Source organism: Castor canadensis, chromosome 9, assembly GCF_047511655.1.
Source record: "Castor canadensis chromosome 9, mCasCan1.hap1v2, whole genome shotgun sequence".
In the NCBI taxonomy this organism is placed as follows: Eukaryota; Metazoa; Chordata; class Mammalia; order Rodentia; family Castoridae; genus Castor; species Castor canadensis.
The window spans coordinates 86454392-86475041 of NC_133394.1; the positions used below are offsets into that span (position 1 = coordinate 86454392).

At 40.1% G+C, this 20650-nt stretch overlaps 1 protein-coding gene across 2 annotated transcripts in view; it reads right to left on the reverse strand.

Annotated features, from left to right (window-relative positions):
- Positions 1-562: 562 nt before the first annotated feature.
- The window catches only part of Enoph1 (enolase-phosphatase 1), a 28796-nt gene continuing 8708 nt past the window's right edge, over positions 563-20650 (reverse strand). For both annotated transcript variants that reach the window (XM_074041899.1, XM_020182162.2), the window contains exons 2-6: positions 14053-14154; positions 12415-12617; positions 10064-10196; positions 7375-7498; positions 563-1644 (exon numbers count right to left, since the gene is read on the reverse strand). In XM_074041899.1, coding sequence (XP_073898000.1) covers positions 1505-1644; positions 7375-7498; positions 10064-10196; positions 12415-12539 — 522 coding nt within the window. In that variant the 5' untranslated portion in view covers positions 12540-12617; positions 14053-14154 and the 3' untranslated portion in view covers positions 563-1504. The remainder of the gene's footprint in view (positions 1645-7374; positions 7499-10063; positions 10197-12414; positions 12618-14052; positions 14155-20650) is intronic.

The window sequence follows — 20650 nt, forward strand, 5'->3', positions numbered from 1 at the left end:
TGTGGCACAATCCACTAGGACAACTTTATTTATTTATTTTTTTTGAGATGGGGGTCTTGCTAACTTTTACCCAGGCTGGCCTTTGAACCAGGATCCTCCCAATCTCCACCATCCAAGTAGCTGGTAATACAGGAACGAGCACCGGACCTGGAGATTTCTTATTAATTATTGGAAGACCAAACATGTCCTCTCATATTTGCAAAACCACCTCCTTTTCCTAATTCAAACTATTCCTAAAACTATTGCTCTAGAATTTATTAGCTTTTCTTAATTAAGAAAGTAATTGCTTCCTTCAAGCATTAATTTATAAAGTTAAAACTGAAGATTCTCAGAAATTCAAGAAACCCCACTCATACACTGAAGCTTACTCCCCAAATAAGATAGTAACCATAAATGTATACATAACTCAAAGGCTAGTCACTGATTTTTCATTGACACTCCATTAAAACACACACACGAGGCAAAAACTAAAATACAATTCTTAGTTTTTCAATTTCTCTTCTGCTTAGTTTCTCTTTTGCTTATGACAGTATGTGGTATAGTCCAGAAATCTATATAAAACTGAGAGAAAAAAATGCTTTTATTAATCACAACATGAAAATGACATGAAATCCTATTAGAATTGAACCAGATAAATAATGCTGTTATAAAATTTACATTTTTCACATCCATTTCAGAGAAAAATATTACATATTAGGGCTCTTCTGGGTGTTATGGACTGATTTCAATAAAACCTTTTTTTAAAAAATAGTAATTAACATATATTCTCAAACTATGCTAATACACAGTTAGAAAGGCAACTGCAAAATCCACGGTGGTAACACCTGGCAGGATTAGGGCTGTTCTGTTCCACATTAACAACACGTCCCTGTTTTGCCCGTTAGATCAGAGAATCTTTTTCACTGACAAAGCAAGTGCCTGCGTGGGTGCATGTGATTAGCAAGGTTCCTCTTAAGTTACTCACACAGAGCCTGACTAATCAGGACTCAAGTGAGCTTCCTCTCCCAGTTTTGCTCTTTTGGAGCAGAAACAAATACCTGTCTTTTGCATAAGGGAGACAAATATGAGACACACTGTCGTAGTCATCTAACTCACAATTAAACAGGGGCAGTGAACTACCATTAGGAATGTCTTGATGCATTGCCAGTTTTTACAACAAGGCTTCTGAAAATCTTCTCAGAACCAGCCTTCCAGTGTGGCATAAACCTGATGAACATCACATACTTGTTCTGTATTTTATCAATTTCTTCTACCAACTACACTCCACACTCAAGGCTTAGTTATGATCTCAAACAGTTTCTACATAGAAAACATCTTTAAATACCTCTTGTTTTCACTGAAGACTTTTTTTCTCACTTATGTGCCTGTGGAAGTTAATTTAAGCACACACATACACACTTGCATATATGTGTGTAAATATAAGTAAGTTACTTTTACATTAGAATAAACCTAGATGCTACCAAGACAACTGCGGAGCAGTCTGGGCTTCCTTAGCAGCCCTCCCCTATGTGGAGGAAGGCAGGTATAGTTCGCTGAAGGACGTGATGAGGCTGTAGTATGTCTTCTCATCATCTGTTAATCCCGCATTGCCAGGTCTCACCACCACAGCCACATGCACATTTGCTTCCTCAGCAGCACTGGCCTCTGTGAAAATCAGAATATATGTCAGAAATGACAAAACATGATGCCCAAGATTTGCAAGAAAGTAATCAGGAATGTGGGAATAGAAGAAGTGAGTTTGGCCCTGATTTTTGCCAAAGCTAGAAGATGAGCACATTGAGATTGACTACATTTTTCTCTTTAAATGTTTTAACTCCAAGTTTAAAAATACCTACCTGTAGTTGAGATAGTGTATCTTATACTTGTGAGCTTATTAGGTACACTGGTTATGAAAGCAGGACACAGCCCTGTTCTGTCCCCTATCTTCCTCCACTCCCTGCATCAAGTCCCCCCAAGCACTGCACTGCTTCTCAAAGGGCAGGCTGTAGGTAATAACACCAATTAAGCAGGTATGGGACAAAGGATTCTATGATCTAATCGGGCTAAAGTACCTCCTCTCACCTCCAGGTCTCAGCATGTCATATCCCTTGACTAGACTGCACATGTCTTTTCCCTGGCAAATTCCTATTCTTCAAAATTCAGCTCAAAACATTACATCCAGAGCCACCATTATCTGTATTACAGCATCCCATGTGCTCCTTTAACACCCTGTATTTACCTCTGTCATGTTATAAATCGACACGTTATTACTTGTTGTTTCTTTCCTAATTAGACTGTGAGTGCCTTAAGATCAGTGACTGTAAGAGTGCATGAATGTGCTTGGGAAAGAGAGAAGTGAGTAGTGGAGAAAGTAAGGTAAGCTAGGTATTGCAGAAGATATCTCTAATCCACCCTGGATTACATCCCTCTCTCCATTTTATTTTGACTTGAAAAACAGCAGCTAATACCTCCTATTAAACTACCACCTACTATGTGCCAGGTACTACACCAAGACCGGAGCTATATGAACAAAACAAAGCTTCTGCCTTCACAGAGCACCCATTCTCTTCTAAGTGTTCACAGCAACCCTGAGGTAGCTAGTATCATCATCCCCACTCTACAGACATGGAAGCTGATAGCTATCAAGTGGTAGTGTTAAAATTTGAAACTGTCAGTCCATGGTCTGTGCCCTGGAACAAAGAAGAGAAAACTACAGACTGCCATGTACTTTTGTTTCAAAAAAAAGGTGAAGGAACACAACACACCCAATCATTTTTGTATTGTTTTTGCACTATAAGGACAGAGCTGAACAGCTGTGACATACATGAGGACTGCAAAGCCTAAAGTATCTGCTACCTGGCCCTTTAGAGAAAAAGCTTGCCAACTCTTGCTCTAAGCCACTACATCCCTAGGGCACTACTACTTCAAGTGTGAACCATGGACCAGCAGCATGGGAATCACCTGGAAACTTGTTCAAAATGTATCTGAGGCCCTCAACTGTAACTGCTGAAGAATCAGGGATCACATGATTCTCCTGCAGAGTAAGTTTGAATCAAATGTTTCAAGGAAACATTTTCTTTCAAGGAAAGAAAACTGGCAGAAGGATAAAGTATTCTAGGCAGAAATAAAATACACATGCAAATGGTGGAAGAATGGAGCAAGTTAGAGAGGGAAATAGGACACAGGTCTGTAATAAGACAGATGAGGCTTATTGCGACTGAAAAATCTGGAGCACATTCTGTGGAGTTTCAATTTGGTATCATAGGGTCCCAGTAGCTTCTCAACCTTTGGAAAAGAGTTGCATCTGAATGATTCACTAAAGGACAGCAGTGCTGAGAGAGCGGAGCTGTTCCTGGAGAGACTCCTCTTCCTCCCCACCTCCCCCATTTTCTTTATGTGAGTGATTAAATAAAAGCAATTCACAAATTAAGTATTTATCTTATACTCCTCTTATGAAGGGACTGTTCCCTTCCCAGAGTCTCAGACATAGCAAGTGCTAGAGTCCTCTCTACACGCAGGAATGCCATCTTCAGGCAAACTGCCAATGCCATTCACCCCAGTAGAAGAGGCAGCTGCTTCTGCTCAACCCGACCTCCCAGCCTGACCTCCTTAAGCAAAGCTTTCACTTGACCACCACTCCAGGATCTCCACCAAGTTGTGCCATCACAATCTCCACTTATTAGGACTTGACACTAACTGTTCAGTCTCTGCTGGTACAATATTGAGGCACTGAAGTAATACTTAAAACTCTGGATCCCTTCTTTTTCTCCAAGGAGGAAGTCTTTTTGTTCCCTCTTTCATACTTGGGTATCATTTGCGATATCAACTTAGGCTCCTGCTCTGCCTTGGCAATGGGAGTCTGGGCCTCTGGTACCAAAACACAGGACAAGAGATGACAGAAAAGAGCAAGGCAAGCAGCCAGCTACCTGGCTTATCCCAGCTGTAGACAGAGTATCCAAGTTCTGACACTTCTGCCTAATGGGGCATGGAGCTGGCAGAGGATGAAAGGCAAAAATAACACCTTCTTATGGAGGACTAAGGGAAAGCTGATTCATTTTGAGGCCAACTTGGGGATCATCTCTATTCTTTAAAGTTATGAATAACTTCTGGAATTGCAACTTAAGGAAATGGCTGAAGTAAAAAAGTGACTATAGGCTCATGCCTGCAGTCCTACCTACTCAGAAGGATTGCGGTTTGAAGGCAGGTGGGGCAAATAGTTCATTAGACCCTATTTGGAACATACCCAACACAAAAAAAGGCTGGCAGAGTGGCTCAAGTGGTAGAGTACCTGCCTAGCAAGTGTGAGACCCAGGGTTCAAGCCCCAAATTATGGCAAAAAAGAAGTGACTAAAGAGAATATGAAGAAAGAAGCCTTAGGAGAGGAGCTATATTTATATTTTGTGTGTGTGATACTGGGGGATTCATGCTTGCTAGGCAGGCACTCTATCACCTAAGTCACTCCGCCAATCCTAAAATTAATCATTACTATAACCAAAAAGCTGGATATGATATAGCAAGGGTCTGGGGATTAGAAGCTGAACTGTGCATTCAAATTCAAGAATTGACTGACTAGGTGTGGAATTCCAGCCCTAATGCTAGCTAAGGGCTAAGGATAAAGCTCAGTGGTACAGCACTTGCCTAATATGTTAGGGTCCTGGGTTTGATCTCCGTTACCACCGAAGTGCTAGGGTAATTAAATGTAAGGCAACTATAGATTTTCATCTCCAGCAGTTTCCTTTATGTGAATGATTTAAAAAAAAAAAAAAGTAATTCACAGATTAAAACAGCTAACCTCACTAGAACAAGGTCTATTTCCTTTCCATTTGGAGCAAAACATAGTAAAAGTTCTAAAAATTATCATTCAACAGAAAATGCTGACACACCCCAGCCTTACAACCTTTGTACCTACTACTATAAGGCCCCCCAAATCACTCAAGGGTATACTGTAGCTTCAAATATGTAGAAGTTGTTACACAGAAATATGGTAAGTGAGCACAGTAATGTGACACACACCTGTAATCCCAGCTACAAGGAAGGCACAGGTAGAACTGCAGTCTGAGGTTGGCCATGAGCAAAAAGACCCTATCTGAAAAATAACGCAGAGCCAGGCGCCAGTGGCTCACACCTATAATCCTAACTACTTGGGGGACTGAGATCATGAGGACGGTGGTTCAAGGCAAGCCCCGGCAAAAAGTTTGTGAGATCCCATCTCAATGGGATAGAAACACATGCTTCTATCATCCCAGTGACAGCAAGAGCAGGGGAATCATGAGCCAGGCCAGTCTGGGCAAAAACAAAGAGCAAAAAGGGCTGGAGTGTGGCTCAAGTAATAAGTGCCTGCCTAGTAAGCATAAGGCCCTGAACTCCAGTACTGCCAAAAAAAAAGAAGAAAAAGAAATAAGCTAGGCAAACATTTACAATACCTTTGCTGTTCAGAGTAGAGGCCAGGTGAAACAGTACATGCATTTCACATGACCTGGCCACCTCGTTATACAATAAACCTTGGCTTGTGCATCTGTCTTCTTTATGTGAATATAAAGTTTTCCAGGAAGCAAAAAGATGCGCACAGAGTTTACAGAATCCCTTGCTTGCACTTTGAAGCTGAACCAAAGGCTTGGTCAAATCTCAAGTTAACAAACTGCAATGAATTGGTACTGCCTACCTAGATCAAAAATTCCAGTCAATTTACCAAAGACTGAAATTTAGCCAAGACAGTAAGAATTACTGAATGTCTACTCTTTGACAGTGACTAGTTAAGTATGTTCTACTTGTATTTTTTTGGAAAAGGATATTAAATGTCTGAAGGCATTAGATGATCTATGCTGGTTAACATTTAAAAAAAAAAAAACAGCTTAGTAAACTAGTACCTGCTCATATACCTCCACGCCTTGCCTATCACAAGGAACCAAAAGCTCAAAGGCCAGCAGAAGAGAAAGAATACAGTTCATACATACTACTTCAGGTAAGAACTTTTAGTAGCAGCTTGGATGCTCCTTTGGGCCTCACCTTTGATAGTCCCAGCCAGTGAAAGTAGCTGTTTTGTTCTGGTTTTTTTCTAGTAGCTTCTGTGACAACAGAAAGGAAGGAACAGAGACTAATATTGCTCACAGACCACTGAGGCTGTCTCCAAGATGCCCAGTAGGCTTACTAGGAGAGCAACTCCTGCCCTCTGCCTCTTTCCCTAGTGCCCTTGCTAAGCTTGCTATCGCAGACAGTCATCATAACAGCTGTGCAGTACACAAAGCCAGAGCAATTTAAATCCAAGGTAGAAATGAATGAAACATACATATGCAGAACTGTCCTCAAATACAAGTGAAACTATAAGCACCAAGGTTAGCCCACTGGGAGAAACATGAACTAAACAGAATGACCCACAATCAAAAGGTGGAACCAAGAAGGGAAGTATGGGAAAGCCTCCCAAAACAAGGGTTTTGCAGGTAATCACCAGAGACCTCCACCACCTCTCCACCTGTGCTTCTTGTCTTCTCATTTGCTACTCTCCCTGATAATTCTCTAACACATTCTTACACAGATGCTGGAGCGTGGGTTTTCAATGGCGTCTGCTGCGAAAATCATTTATAGTTCCAACAAAGTAACAAACACTGCTTCATGCATTCAACCCTTAACGCCATGTTGTGGAGTTTTCCATTTCTAGAAACTGAGTTGCCTTGCACTTAGGATGCTGAATGGAAGCTGAAGCCATAATTCCTGCATGGTCCCTCCAGCCAGCCAGGCCTCTCAGGTGAGAGCTGCACCCAGGCTGCGGATGTGCTCTAGCAGCCAAGACTGATGGTACAGGTTCACTGTGACTTTACTGTCCTTAACTAACCACCCTTGCCCTCATGTCCTGCCTACATGTTTCTTCCTGTGATGATACCCTGGAGTCTTCCTTTGTTACATTCCCACCATCACTAATGTATATGTGTGAGGAACCATGAATAAAGTTAATAGGAGTAGAATCAGCCTTTCCGGTGTCACTTCTTCACACCCCCAAGAATTGGTGGATGGAGAGGAAGGTGGGTCAAGTGGTCCATTGTTTCTTTTTATACAATTATTTTATTTTTCAAGGATCCCCTAAACTTTCCTTAAAGATATGCATTTGTGGGTGGTAAGGGAGGGGGTGGGGGCAGGGGGGAGAAATGAACCAAGCCTTGTATGCACATATGAATAATAAAAGAAAAAAAAAAAAAAAGATATGCATTTGTAGTGTCAGGTTCAGCTCCTCCCCCTGGAGTATGTAATATAAGTAAACCAAGTTGGGAGTGGTGGTATGTGACTGTAGTCCCAGCTTCTCAGGAGATTGAGGTGGGAAGAACACTTGAGCCCACGAGTTCAAGGCCTGCTGGAAAATGTAGCAAGACCTCATCTCAAAGAAAAAAGAGTCTAATTACTCACCCAAAGTAACATCTGTCAGAAACAAGATGTTGTTGGTGGAGCAGCCAATGCTATCTGCAATCTTCCGATAACTCTCACTCTCTACTTTGTGTCCAATCTTGGTATCAAAGTGACCATCAACAAGCTGAACAAAAAGAAGGACAAAGACTAACACTATGAACATACTTGCAATACACCAAATCCCTTTTATCTGAAATAAAAGCAAGTTTAGTGACTATTCATTCTGTAACTATGTACTGAAAATCCACCTTAGAGAGAATATTATGGAAGCTCTGAATGTATAAAGATTTTACAGTATAAATGTTTGGAAGAAGAAAGCTACCAGTTTGACACACCATATATAAGATTATAAGTCACTTGGTTTATGTTAGCATTCTTTTTACATTCAGAATCGTTTAAGATATCCATGCTCTACATTCTATCCTTAAAATATCACCTGCATTCAAACCACTTATTAGATAGAGTTTAACTCCTGATGAAAGGCTCTGAACACTCTAACCTGCCAAATTAGTAATGCTGCTACTTTACTTTCAGTTTCTAATTAAACTTTTTTCTGGCGGGGGTGGGGAGAGGGGAACAGGGTCTCTCTATGTAGCTCAGGCTGGCCTCAAACTCAAGATCCTCCTACCTCTACCTCCCAAATGAGGGAATTATTTTTTTATTTCTACATTTGTGCTAGTATACATCTTGGACATAATTGGAGTCAAGTGTGCCAATTTAACCAACAGTAATTAAAAGAGATCCGTATTTTGGGAGGATTACAGTTTGAAGCCAGGCCAGGCAAAAAGTTAATGAGACCCCATCTCAACCAACAAGCCAGGTGTGGTGGTACATGTTTGTGATCCCAGCTACATGAGTTCTCATAGGTAATTATCATGTCCTATATATTTTCACCTACTGCCTGTTTCATTAGAGAGAACAGAAGTTTCTACCTGTATTCAGAGAACAGTCATCAGTGAATAAAGGAATTTGTTATTGGTTTAATATTTTATATAGAAGATGCAAAGTAGAAAAGTACACTAAAACTAGAATGTGACAACCCCCAAAGCCAAAGTGTTCTTTGCACACAGTAGGGGCTCCATATATTACCACAGGGCTGTGGATGTGGTTCACTGGTGGAATGTCTAACTCTCCATACTCCACATTTAAACTGTTAGCTAGCCAAACTGCATACTGTACTTCACTATGTTGAGCCTGAATTCAGTTAGTCAACAATGCGTGTGAGGTGCCTGGCAGGTGAATCTAGGGCCTCGTGCATGCTAAGCGTGCTTTACTAAAGGTACAGTCCTAGCTTCAGTCAGCACTCTTCTTTATGAAGTCTTTGTCACTTTTTGGGTGGTGCTGGGATTGAACTCAGGGCCTCATGCTTGCTAGGCAAGCGCTCTACCACTTGAGTCACACCTGCAACCCTTTCTTTCTAATGTCTTACATGTATTCCCTTCTTCTACAAACTACCCCATCCTCCAGAGTGTACAGGGTGTGACACAGAGAGACTAGCAGGAATTTTCTCATGTATAGGAAATGTAATATGTAATCTTCTTGCTGTTTAGTAATAAGCACAATTCTCTTATATAATGATGCTGTTTCTTCTGAAATAAAATTCTATCTCTCCAAAGTACCAGATATAAGTGAATCTACCTTGTTTGTGCTCTGTTGCATTCAAGAAGTCTTTAAAGTCCTGAGTTCAAATCCAAGTACTACCAAAACAAGGAAAAAAACAAGAACTCTTTATAGGGCTGAGCAATAGCTCAGTGTTAAGAGTGCTTGCCTAGCATGGACAAGACCCTGCTGGGTTGATCCCCAGCACTATAAAAATAAAGAAGTCTAAGTGGGGGCGGGGGGTGTAGCTTGGTGGTAGAGTGCCTGACTAGCATGTGCACAGCCCTGGGTTAGACACCCAGAAAAAAAAAAGTCTTTATCATTTCTTAAGACTGTGCATAATCCTTTTTTATATCTTAACTAATTTTATTACTTTTTTCAAGACATAGAGTAAACTATCAATTTTACTTAAGAAACTATAAAGACAATATAATTAAGTGATCAACTGTTTTCTTCTTACCTGATTTTAAACAAACCAAGAGAATTCCATTAGTTTCTTTTGTTGATGTTCTAATAGCTAGTTCTTGACTTTCTAATATTGGCAAGGTAAGTGATTTACATGCTAACTCTAAGCTATATACATCCGTATTTTTACACATACATAATAGCTGGTTCTAGTACTATCCTTCTCAGAATCACTTAGGATAGATGTTTAAATGCAGACTGCAGGCCAACACCAGACCTATCAATCCAGACTTTCTATGAAGCAGAGTCCAGAAATTTTTTTTTTTTGTTAGAAAGGGTCTTACTATGTTCCCAGGCTGGCCTCAAATTTGCTATGTTGCTCAGGCTGGTCTTGAACTCACAAGCCTACCTCAGCCTCCTGTTAAGGTGTGAGCCAACCATGCCAGGCTTGGAATCAACATTTTGAACAATCTCCCCAGGTGATCTTTATGCTTAAAAAAAGAGACTTTGATTCACTAATTGGTACCACAGAAAACATTTTACCCTTCCTTAATGTATTGCCCAGTTTCTCCATTTTACAACCAGTTTAAGCACATAGAAATACAATTATCTGAATGCTGATTTAGCTTACACCATTCAATTTCCTGCTTTGATAGTGTCAAAACAAAACAAATGAGTAACCTACCTCAAGAATATCTCCCTCTGTAGAATGCCCAAACAATAGCTTCTGTGCTTCCACACTCCCTGAAGAATAGATGTACACCTTTATCCCAGCCTCTCTCCACTTCCTGACTGCTGGAACTACATCTGCAAAGAACCTAGTGGGGAAAACCACAAAGTTACAAAGCATTAGTTACATTAGCATCTAGCCAGATGAAATCCATAAAAAACAGATGCCGGCTTCTCTGTTTGTGCCCAAATGGTAACATAAGGAGCAACTCCATAAACATGCAAACTCCTACTCCTGGAGTTTCAGGATCCTGGCAGATTAAAAGCAACAATCTGGGTGAAGACAACAGTTTTACTGACAAAAAAAGAGGGGTTATAGATAAATGGATGAACTAAGGAAGTGATTTTTTCTTTAATTCTCAAGGAACTCAAAAGAAAGCAAATGACAGCAGTACTATTGTATGATTACATAATCTTTGATGTAATCTGTGGTAAAAAAAGGTTAATCTATGCCCTCTGCGCTTTAAGAAAGCATGGAAATGCTTTTAGAAAGGTAAGCGCCCAAAACAAAAGAAAAAGTGGGAGCTCAATCTTAAGGAAATCTACAGTTTCACTATACAGAAAACAAATTACAGAACAAATGAGTTAAGAGACTTGTATCATCTCATTTTAGCCAATCAGTAAACAGCATTTGGTTTTCTGGTCCCTGACCCTCGGTTACTTTTATCAATTCTACAGTGCCCTCCAAAGTCAGTGGAGGAAATATCACAGGAAATAAGTGAAAATGAAAAGAAAAGCATGAGGAACTTGGAATGAGGAACCAGTCTTCCTCTTTTCTGAGGGGGAGTAGGGGGTGGGGGGGTGGGGCGCAGTACTGGGGTTTGAACTCAGGGCCTTATACTTGCTAAGCAACACTCCATCACTTGAGCCAATCCCCCAAGCCCTTTTTGCTTTACTTTTGTTTTTAAATAGGATCTCTTGCTTTTGCTTGATCCACCTATCTCAACCTCTTGAAGCTGGAATTACAGATGTACACCACCACCATGCCTGGCTTGTTTCTTGAGATAGGGTCTGATAACTTTTTGCCTGAACTAACCTTGAACCTCAATCCTTCTAGCTCCACCTCCTGAATAGGTAAGATTACAGGCACAATCATCATGCTCGGTTTGTAACCAGTCCTCTTTGAAAGATTAATTGAATTGTGGATGATTGAAATAAAATTTATTTTAAGAAAGATTAACTGGAAAAAGCCAAAGAAGTCTTCTAATGAATAAAAAAAATAGGTTAATATGCTGCATTAGCAGAAAGACAAGTTCAAAACCAGTCCTTATCATTGTCAGGTGTTACTTTGGATTTTTCTGTGTAACACCTCCAGATTGTCATTGTTCCAAAGCAGAGTTTGAGAAGTTTAAGGTAATTTATTCTAAGTCTCTGCCTTATAATTAAGGAACTAAGAGAAGAAGTAACTACTGCAAGCACAGTCTCCAGGCTCAACACTTCTGAGTATTTTACAGAGTGAACGACTTGGTATTCCTAGATTATTGGCATATCCTGAAATTTCACCACATCTTTTCAAAGGTAGAAATCCTTTTGGCATATATAAAGAATGACATCTCATTTGACAAAATGAAATACATGTAATACAAAAGAAATATGGGTAGCTGGAAACAGTCTTGGATCTGAGTGTTTACATCAGGCCATGGCCTAAAATCCTTTGAGACAGTATCTTATTAAGACGCTCAGGTAAGCCAAGAGTGGAGGCAAAAACCTGTAATCGCAGTACTAAGGAGGTTGAGGCAAAAGTTCAAGACTATCTTGGGCTATACACATGTTAAGTTCAAGACCAGCCTGGGCTACATAGCAAGACCTTGCCCCACAAAAAACCAAAATGGGAATTTCTCAGGAATCCCCATAACCAAGACTCAGAGGTTCTGTTGAAGGTGCTCAAAAAACACAGAAGAAAAGAGCACTCAGCTGGCGCTGTGCTATGAGTCCATAATTTCACAGCATTCTCAGGTCTCTTATCAGAACAAAAAGTGAGTAAGCCAATGCTGCTGGGAAACAGACCAACAGTGCTATCACGCGTGTGCTGCGAATCAAATAAGATAATTCAAGGAAGTTGCCATTTTCTAGGGAGCTGTTTCAAAATAGGAACACAAGTCCTTCAACCACCCACAAATCCAGCTATATAGGTCTGGGGGACTGAGCCAAGTGAAAGGCTTTAGCCCAGCTAAAGAAACAAACTTACTTGTTAGAATAAAAACAATGATTTTACCTATTTTACAAAGCCTGTGACCTACAAGGGAGAGGACTAGGGAAAATGTTTGAAGTTGGGGCTGGTGAGATGATTAGTGATTGGACACTTACTCTGCTTTCACGCGCCCAGCTGTGAATGCTGCCCTCCACATGTGGCCCTGCAGCTGCTTGAGTGCCGTGGTCTTTCGGTCCAGAGACATCTGCCAGCACACATTATCTACCACAGCCTGGATCATCTGTTGTGCGTCATCCACCCCATTCCCAGAGGCTGCCGGGATCGGAACAGCCCCCTCCAGGTGAGCATCTTCTTCAGCCTTTGAATTACAAACAACATGAAGTTTGTTTCTTGTATATTTTTAAAAACATCATTACAAATGAGACCCCTAAAGCAGGCAGACCAATTTTCTCCAACTGTCATTAGCTCAGAACTGCTGCAAATAGTTCTTAAAAGAATGCTCCCTAGAAGAAATGGAATTATAATTTCATACGTTTACATTGCCTTTTAAAGATTGCTAAAGCTGAGATTTAAATCAAGAGGTATGCTGCATGTGAGAGAAAAAGCATAATGATTTAAGAAGACCTGGTTTGTTGATTCACTCAGCAGGATCAACAAACCAAGATTTCAATAAAATCTGGTAATTTTCTCTGCAATATAACTGAAGAAGAAACAGAAAATATCAAATTAGTTTATGACTGGAATTCAGTGAAAAGAAACTAATGAAGTAATAGGATTGGTTCAATTCAGCCTCCTACAATCTCCCACATGTTGCAAAAACCCTAACAGCCATTTAGAAGAGACCTGTGACAACGCAATCCAGTCTCTAAAGAAATAAAAAAAGAGACTGTGTGTGTATGGGTCTGTAAGGGTTAAAGAGATTGTGTGTGTATGGGTCTGTAAGGGTTAAAGAGACTGTGTGTGTATGGTTCTATAAGGGTTAAAGAGACTGTGTGTGTATGGGTCTATAAGGGTTAAGATGATTAAAAAAGGTAAGGGAGGGAAGTATTTCAGATCAACCTTGACTTATCCAGACAATTCAATAATCCCAAATACCCCATAACTCAAAGGACATGACTATATTTCTTTCTTTTTTTTAAATTTATTTTGTGACTATATTTCTAACCCCAAATTAAGTAAAAGATTTAATGAGAGCATTCTACCATATCTAATGTTAGGAAACCCATTAGTGCTGTACAACATGGAAGATCTTTGCCACTGAAATAATTTTAATAAATCAACAAGAGTTCCAAAGTACACAGCATGGAAGAAGACAGATGAGGAATGCGGGGGTGGAGAGAAGCAGAATGACGACATGACACCAAGTTAGATCTGAAGGCTGGGTCAGAGGTGAGCTGGGTGGGAAGCCTGGAAGGGTGTCAGGGTTGAGGGTTCATGCCATAAGGCATGGGAGTGGAAAATGGCAAGGTGCTTTCTACTTGGTGACATTAATGAAATATGTAATAAGACTACATAAAATCTTTCATATTCTACCCAGAAAGGGCTTAGTTTTACAAGTACATCATGTTTTTATGCATTTGAAACGGCTCCTGGAAGAGGTAATTCTACAGACAACACACCGCAGTGACCTGGCTGTTTAATTATGCACTGTGAATTCCTAAGCAGGCAAGTCACTGGAACTTCCATCCCCAGGGAATCCAGGGTCCTGATTTTACAATATGCTCAGGGCATGTTCAAAGTCAAGTAGCCTCCATTCTAAGACACTGGGGAATGTGGAAGAGAAATGTCCTAACCTGTTTCCTCAAAAGACTGACATCCTGCTGGCACTCCTCCTCTTCCCAATGTGTCTGTAGATATTCTTTAACATTTTCCTTGACGTAAGGAAATAAAATGTCCTGAACAAAAGAGGAAAAAAAGAGTTAGATTTTGTCAACTACCACACGAAATGCATTTCTATAATCTCACCTTAACATAGATTCCATTAACCAATGGAATGTTTAAGGAAAACTGCTGCTGTCGTTAAATGAGGGTAGAAACAGAGACTACATCTACCTTACCTGAGTTCAATTCCCAGTACCGGGAGCGGAGGGGACACACAGAATAACAACAACCAAAAACTGGGTTCAATGAAGTTTCTGTGCTAATAAGATCATCTCTAAGGCCCTGAGTTCAACACCTAGTACCACCATTAATAAATAAATAAATGATAAATAAAATAAACAAATAAATAAATGGAACAAGTGAACTAGAACAGGAATTGGCAAACTACTACCCGAGAGTCAAATCTGGTCTTGCTTTTATTAACAAAGGTTTATTAGAGCACAGGCATGCTCATTTATTTACATAGTGTTTCACTATTTGGGGGTTACAATGTCAAAGTTGAGAATTTAGACTAAGACCATATGGCCTACAACATATTTGCAACCAAGTGCTTTACAGAAACATCTGCCAACTCTTGAACTACACTGCTAGATCACACATCCTTGAGGGCATGGATCAAGTGTGTCTTGCTCCCAGCAGTATCCTCAATGTACACCAACCATGGTATATAACTCAAACATCTGCTGAAAAAACGGTGACCATGCTAGAACATTTAAAAATAAAAAATGTGATCACCATGATTCTTTCTTGGTAATGAGACTACCTATAGAGTACCCTGTGAGAAAGTGATATGCAAAAAAGAGGGGTGCAGAGAAGGGAAAAAAAAAAGAAAGTGATATGCAAAACAATTTACTAATAAACAACGTACATTAAGAACAAGATTTCTCAACTGCCAAAAAAAATTGTATTTATTTACTTGGTGTTGTGAATTGAATCCAGGGCCCTGTGTGTACTAAGCATGAGCTCCACCAACGAGCTCCACCTTCAGCTCCTCTTTGGTCAAAATGCTTACATTTATGTAGTTGTATATACACCTTTCCAAATCAAATTATGATACATTCAACAATTTCTTTTTAATATTTATTAATTGTGAAGGTATGCTAATCCTTGAGAGGGACATGAGGAAGTGAATGGAAAAGATAAATAAATCAGTCTTTACTGTCAGTAAGTTTAAGAAGGTGGTCAAGGAAAATGAAAGGTAAATACATTATCCTGCAACGCAATAGGCAAGGCAACCACAGTATAGTGAGATGTTGCATAAATCCAGGGTGTAGTGGCTCAGCAAAAGTGTTAAAATAAGCAGTCCAAAAAATCAGAAGGTAGGACACAGTGGTTCATGCCTGGAATCATAGCTACACAGGAGGTGGAGATATAAAGATCACGGTCTGAGACCGGCTTGGGCAAAAGTGGGAGACTCCATGTGAAAAATGGCTGGGAATATGGCTCAAGTGACAGAATGCTTGCCTATCAAGTGCATGGCCCTGAATTCAACCTCCAGTCAGTACTACCAAAAAAACAAAAACAAAGTAACGCAGAAAATGAGTATGTGCTATGAGTGTACAGACCAAGTATACAATGCAGAGAAAGCATTCCATCTTAAGAGAAACTCTGTAATTAAGTATAATTCAAGAAGTCTGCTTAAATTTACTCATTTATTTATTTAAATATTTACTGAATGCCTCATATAAGCAGGCCCTAATAAGAACTGCAGATATAATCATGAGCAAAAACCATGTTGACCCCTAATCTCAAGGAGCCTAATAGAAATATATATTTAACATAAAAAGTTACTTTATCTTTTTTGCTGTTGCTGAGATAGGGGCTTACTATGTAGAATACACTGGCCTTAAACTTGCTATATTCCTGCCTCAGCCTCCCAGGTGTTGGATTACCATCATGTTCAGTTAAAAGGTACTTTAATAAATGGTACAAGTAAGAGTACATCATACTATTAGAGAATAAAAATGGATTTTGACCTACTGAGCAAGTTCAGGGAAGGCTTTGCTAGAGAAATAACAACAGAACTGATATTTAAAGCAATGGTTCTCAAAGTATGACCCAGGACCCATGGGAGTCTGAAACCCTTTCAGAAAACCTGTGAGGTCATACTACTTTTATAAAAAGATCTTAAGATGTTATTTGCCTCTTTCACTTTCCTTCTTCCCAGGGCCACAAAACTGTGAGGTCTCACAAAGGACCAAATACCGGTAGGAGAATCCAGATGTCTTCAATAGCAAACAGTCAAGCACTGTACAAAAATGTACAATGCCACTCTTTTAATCGTGTTTTCCAAAGCAAAAGAAAAAAATTATTTTTCATAACAATATGTTATTTATTCATGCTAACAAAGTAGTGGGGTTTATTGTTGCTACATAAAATGCGGCAGAAAGCTAGCAGAATAGCTCAAGTGGTAGAGCGGCAGTCTGGCAACCATGAGACCCTGAGTTCAAACCCACAACTACCAGAATAAGATGAGGCAGAAGGATCTACATGGCAATGTCAGCAAGACCCTGTATCAAAAACAAAATTCAGGCCAGGCAATGGTGGCTCACACCTGTAATTCTAGCTACTCAGGAGGCAGAGATCAGGAGGACTGTGGTTCAAAGCCACCCTGGGCAAACAGTTCCGCAAGACTATTTCAAAAAAGCCCTTCCCATAAAAGGGCTGGTAGAGTGGCTCAAGGTGTAGGCCTTGAGTTCTAGGTCCAATATCATGAAAAAAAAGACTCAAACAAAAGGGCTAGGGGCATGGCTTAAGTGGTAGAGCACTTGCCTAGAATGCACCAACGTCTGGGGTTCAATCCCTAATGCTACCAAGAAAAAAAAAAAAAAAAAAGACAATAAAGGAATGCTTAGCACAGTACTACTTTGTTATTGTAATAATAAAGAAATGAAACAGCTTAAATTTTCAGCAGCTGGAGAATAAAAGGTATTTATTATATAACACACAAGAATACACACACACACACACACACACACACACACACACACAAGAATTTAAATTCTAATGTATAAATAACATTCCAATACAAAATAGGATGTACTCAGGGCCTCAGTTGTCAGTACTGGGGGTTGAACTCAGGGCCTACTGCTTTCTAGGCAAGTGCTCTAACGCTTGAGCCACTCTACCAGCCCACAGGGCTGCAGTTGTGTGATGTTTTATTTCTTTAAACTAAGATCTGAAGCATAGCATCAAAATCTAGGTGGTCAGTACATGGGTATCATTACATAAACCTTTATTCTTGCCTACTCAAAATACTCCACAATTGGACTGGAGGCATGGCTCAAAGGGTAGAGTGCTATCTAGCAAATGCCAGGCTGAGTTCAAACCCCAGTACCACAACCCCACCCCCACCTCCCGCAAAAAAACCCAAACCATCCACAATGGAAAACAAACAAGCCAACTCTGTCCTACACCTGCTTCTTTCTTATCTGGTCATCTTCCTCCAGTGTCCCCAACTCCCAAGAACTAGAAACACTACTAGGTGGCAGTGCTGGTTAGACTCAGGGCCTCCCAGTAACAGAAGAGATGAAGTACTCAGAAGTTTTAAAAATGAATGCAGTGTTTTACAAAGTTCAATTTCCTATTTCCAGCTTTATTGGTAGCAAGAACAACTCATGAAAAGCCTACAAATCCAGTGACCATATCCTTAATCTCTGCTGGAGAGAAGGTAACAGCCTCTAGGCACCATCCAGGTTAGGGCTGGACCTCTGCATTTTGCTAGCTGTGTTCAGGTAACTTACACAAGCTGAGTCCAGTTTCCTCGTCAGTCACAAAGGAATGACAGCATATGGCAGTCATGGCAGTAACCAGAGACAGTTTATGGAAGGACCTTACACCTTATTGCTAACTATATCCTATAGCACAGACATTTAAACTGGGCAACGATCACCTTTTCCTCAAATTTATTGATAAAAGTGGGGACCCAAATGACAAATGAGAAGCACAACTGTATTGGTCAGCTTTGCATTGCTGTGACAAAAAACCTGAGGGCTTCAGAGATTTCAGTTCATGGTCACTTGGTCCTGTCGCTTGGAGCCTGCAGTGAGGGAGAACACCGAGGCAGCAAGTACATGGGGCAGAGGAGGCTGCTCACCCTGTGGCAGCCAGGAAGCAAAGACAGAAGAGGCCAGGGTCTCAATATGCCCTCTTCAAGAGCACACTGTCAATGACTTCCTCCAACTAGGACCCATCCAACTAGGACCCACCACTTCCTAACAGCATCATCAACTGAGGACCAAGCCTTCAACACATAAGCCTATGGAGGACATTTAAGATCCAAATCGTAATAACCAACTCACTCATTCAACATTTACTGAAGCCTACTAAATGCCAGATGCTTCTGATAACGGAGTTATGAATCACAGCCACTCTTTCAGAGAACTCACACAACTAAGGGGCAAGGTTTCAAACAATTTCTAACTTTCGAGGAAAGCTTTAAAAGCTGGAAATTTCTAGTCACCCAATTTGCCCCTTCTTCCCAACTAAAAAACTTCTCTTTGTACTGGGTAAACACAGGAAGCCAGGTGATGTGACTAGAATTTGGTGTAATATCTAAACATGTAGAATATTTATCGCATCTGGGATCAATACATTAGCAGACTGTTCTATTCTAGTGCAGTGTTAATATATAGCATAAAAACACAGCACAATTAACTAAATTGTGACAATTTTAATCATTCTTTCAACACACATTTGTTAAGCTTCTACGTAAGAAAATAAAATATCTTTAAACTTTTTTTGTTTTTTGCAGCACTGGGGTTTGAATCCAGGACCTCATGCTTGCTAGACAAGAGCTCTGATCTCTTGAGCCACTCTTGGCCAGCCCTGTTTTGGGATAGGGTCTCCTGAACTTATGAAAAATGTGTGGCAATTAACCCAGGATTCTACAAATGAATCTGTGGCTATCTTCCATGCACCAGGCACCAAAAGGGCTGCTAAGGTAGTAGAACATATAACAAAAGGGTAGAAAACTACGAGAGTGCTTGCCTTTCAGGGGCTATGATCACATACTCCTAAATGCCGAAGGGGGTACGCAAGCAGCAATTTCTCTGACTACACAGCTCAACGGTAGCTCATGGGAAGAGCTCCACTAAGCGTCACAACATTTCTCAAGATCTAAATAAAGAAGCTGCCTCATAAATGTTTAGAGTCAAAATACGGACATGCTTTATTGTCAAGTAGTTGTTTCAATGAAAAAGTATCAATAAAAGTAAAATCGGTGTTACATTTACTCAAGTTCCTTTTGAAGAAAATGGGCAATGCCTGTAACCTTAGCTACTCTGGAGGTAGAGATCAGAAGATTGCGGTTAAAAGGCAGCCCCACAGGCAAACAGACCTTATCTCCAAAACACCCATCACAAAAAAGGGCTGGTGGAGTGGCTCAAACAGTAAGATTGCCTGCTTAGCAAGTGTGAGGCCCTGAGTTCAACCCTAGTGCCAGTACAAAAAAAAAAAAGACTGCTCCTAGGAATAATACTTAAGAGCATAGCTATTTAAAGAAACTATTTTTAAAAATCTTCCAATTGGCAGGCGGGAGAGATGGCCCAAACAATGTATGAATAAATGAATTAAAAAAAAAGTCTTCCAAGGGAAACACACAGTGCAAATGATTTATAGTACTTGAGAACTTACAATTTTTCAGGCAGAAAATAAGATAACACAAAGGCGATATTGGTGGACTATATTTTATCAGTCTCAGAGCAAAGGAAAACTAAGTAACTTCATGGTTCTTAAAAATGAATCACATTCTCTAAGAAATAAAACAGGCACAAAACAGCACATAGAGCAAAATTCTATTTGCGGGAAAATATAATGCATCAGGGAGAACGTAGAGCTAAACGTTTACAAAGATTCTCTTTCTCAGTGGATCATATTACATGGAAAAGATATTTTTCATATCTATTCTCCACAATAAATATAGATACAGAGAGATTTTCTTTTTCTTTTCTTTGGCAGTACGAGTGTGTGAACTCAGGGGCTCCACTTGGGCTATGCTCCCAAATCTTTTTGCTTTAGTCTTTTTTTTTCTCCCCCAGATAGGATCTTGTCCTTTTTGTTTGGACTGCAATCATTCTACCTTTACCTCCCAAGTAGCTGGGAATTACAGCATGCACCACCACACCCAGCTTGTTTTTTGAGATAAGGTCTCAATAGCTATTTTCACCCAGGATGGTCTAGAACCACAATCCTCCTAATCTCTGTCTCTTGAGTAGCTGGGATGAAAGGCATGCATCACCATGCCTGGCCCCAAAAATGTATAATCTTGTTAGAGCACAAGTTGACAAACATTAATTTTAGTTTAAAAAAAGAATTTTTTGTTTTGAGACAAGGTCTTGGTATCTAGCCCAGGCTGGCTTGCTGGGATTACTGAGACATGCCACCATGCGTGCTTGCTGATAGTGTTTTAAATGAAAACTACTTCCTACAAAAACAAACAAATTAGAGGCTAGTTATCCTGAGAATAAACTTAGGAGAAACTAAATAATGGATAAGGGTAGTCAGTTATCT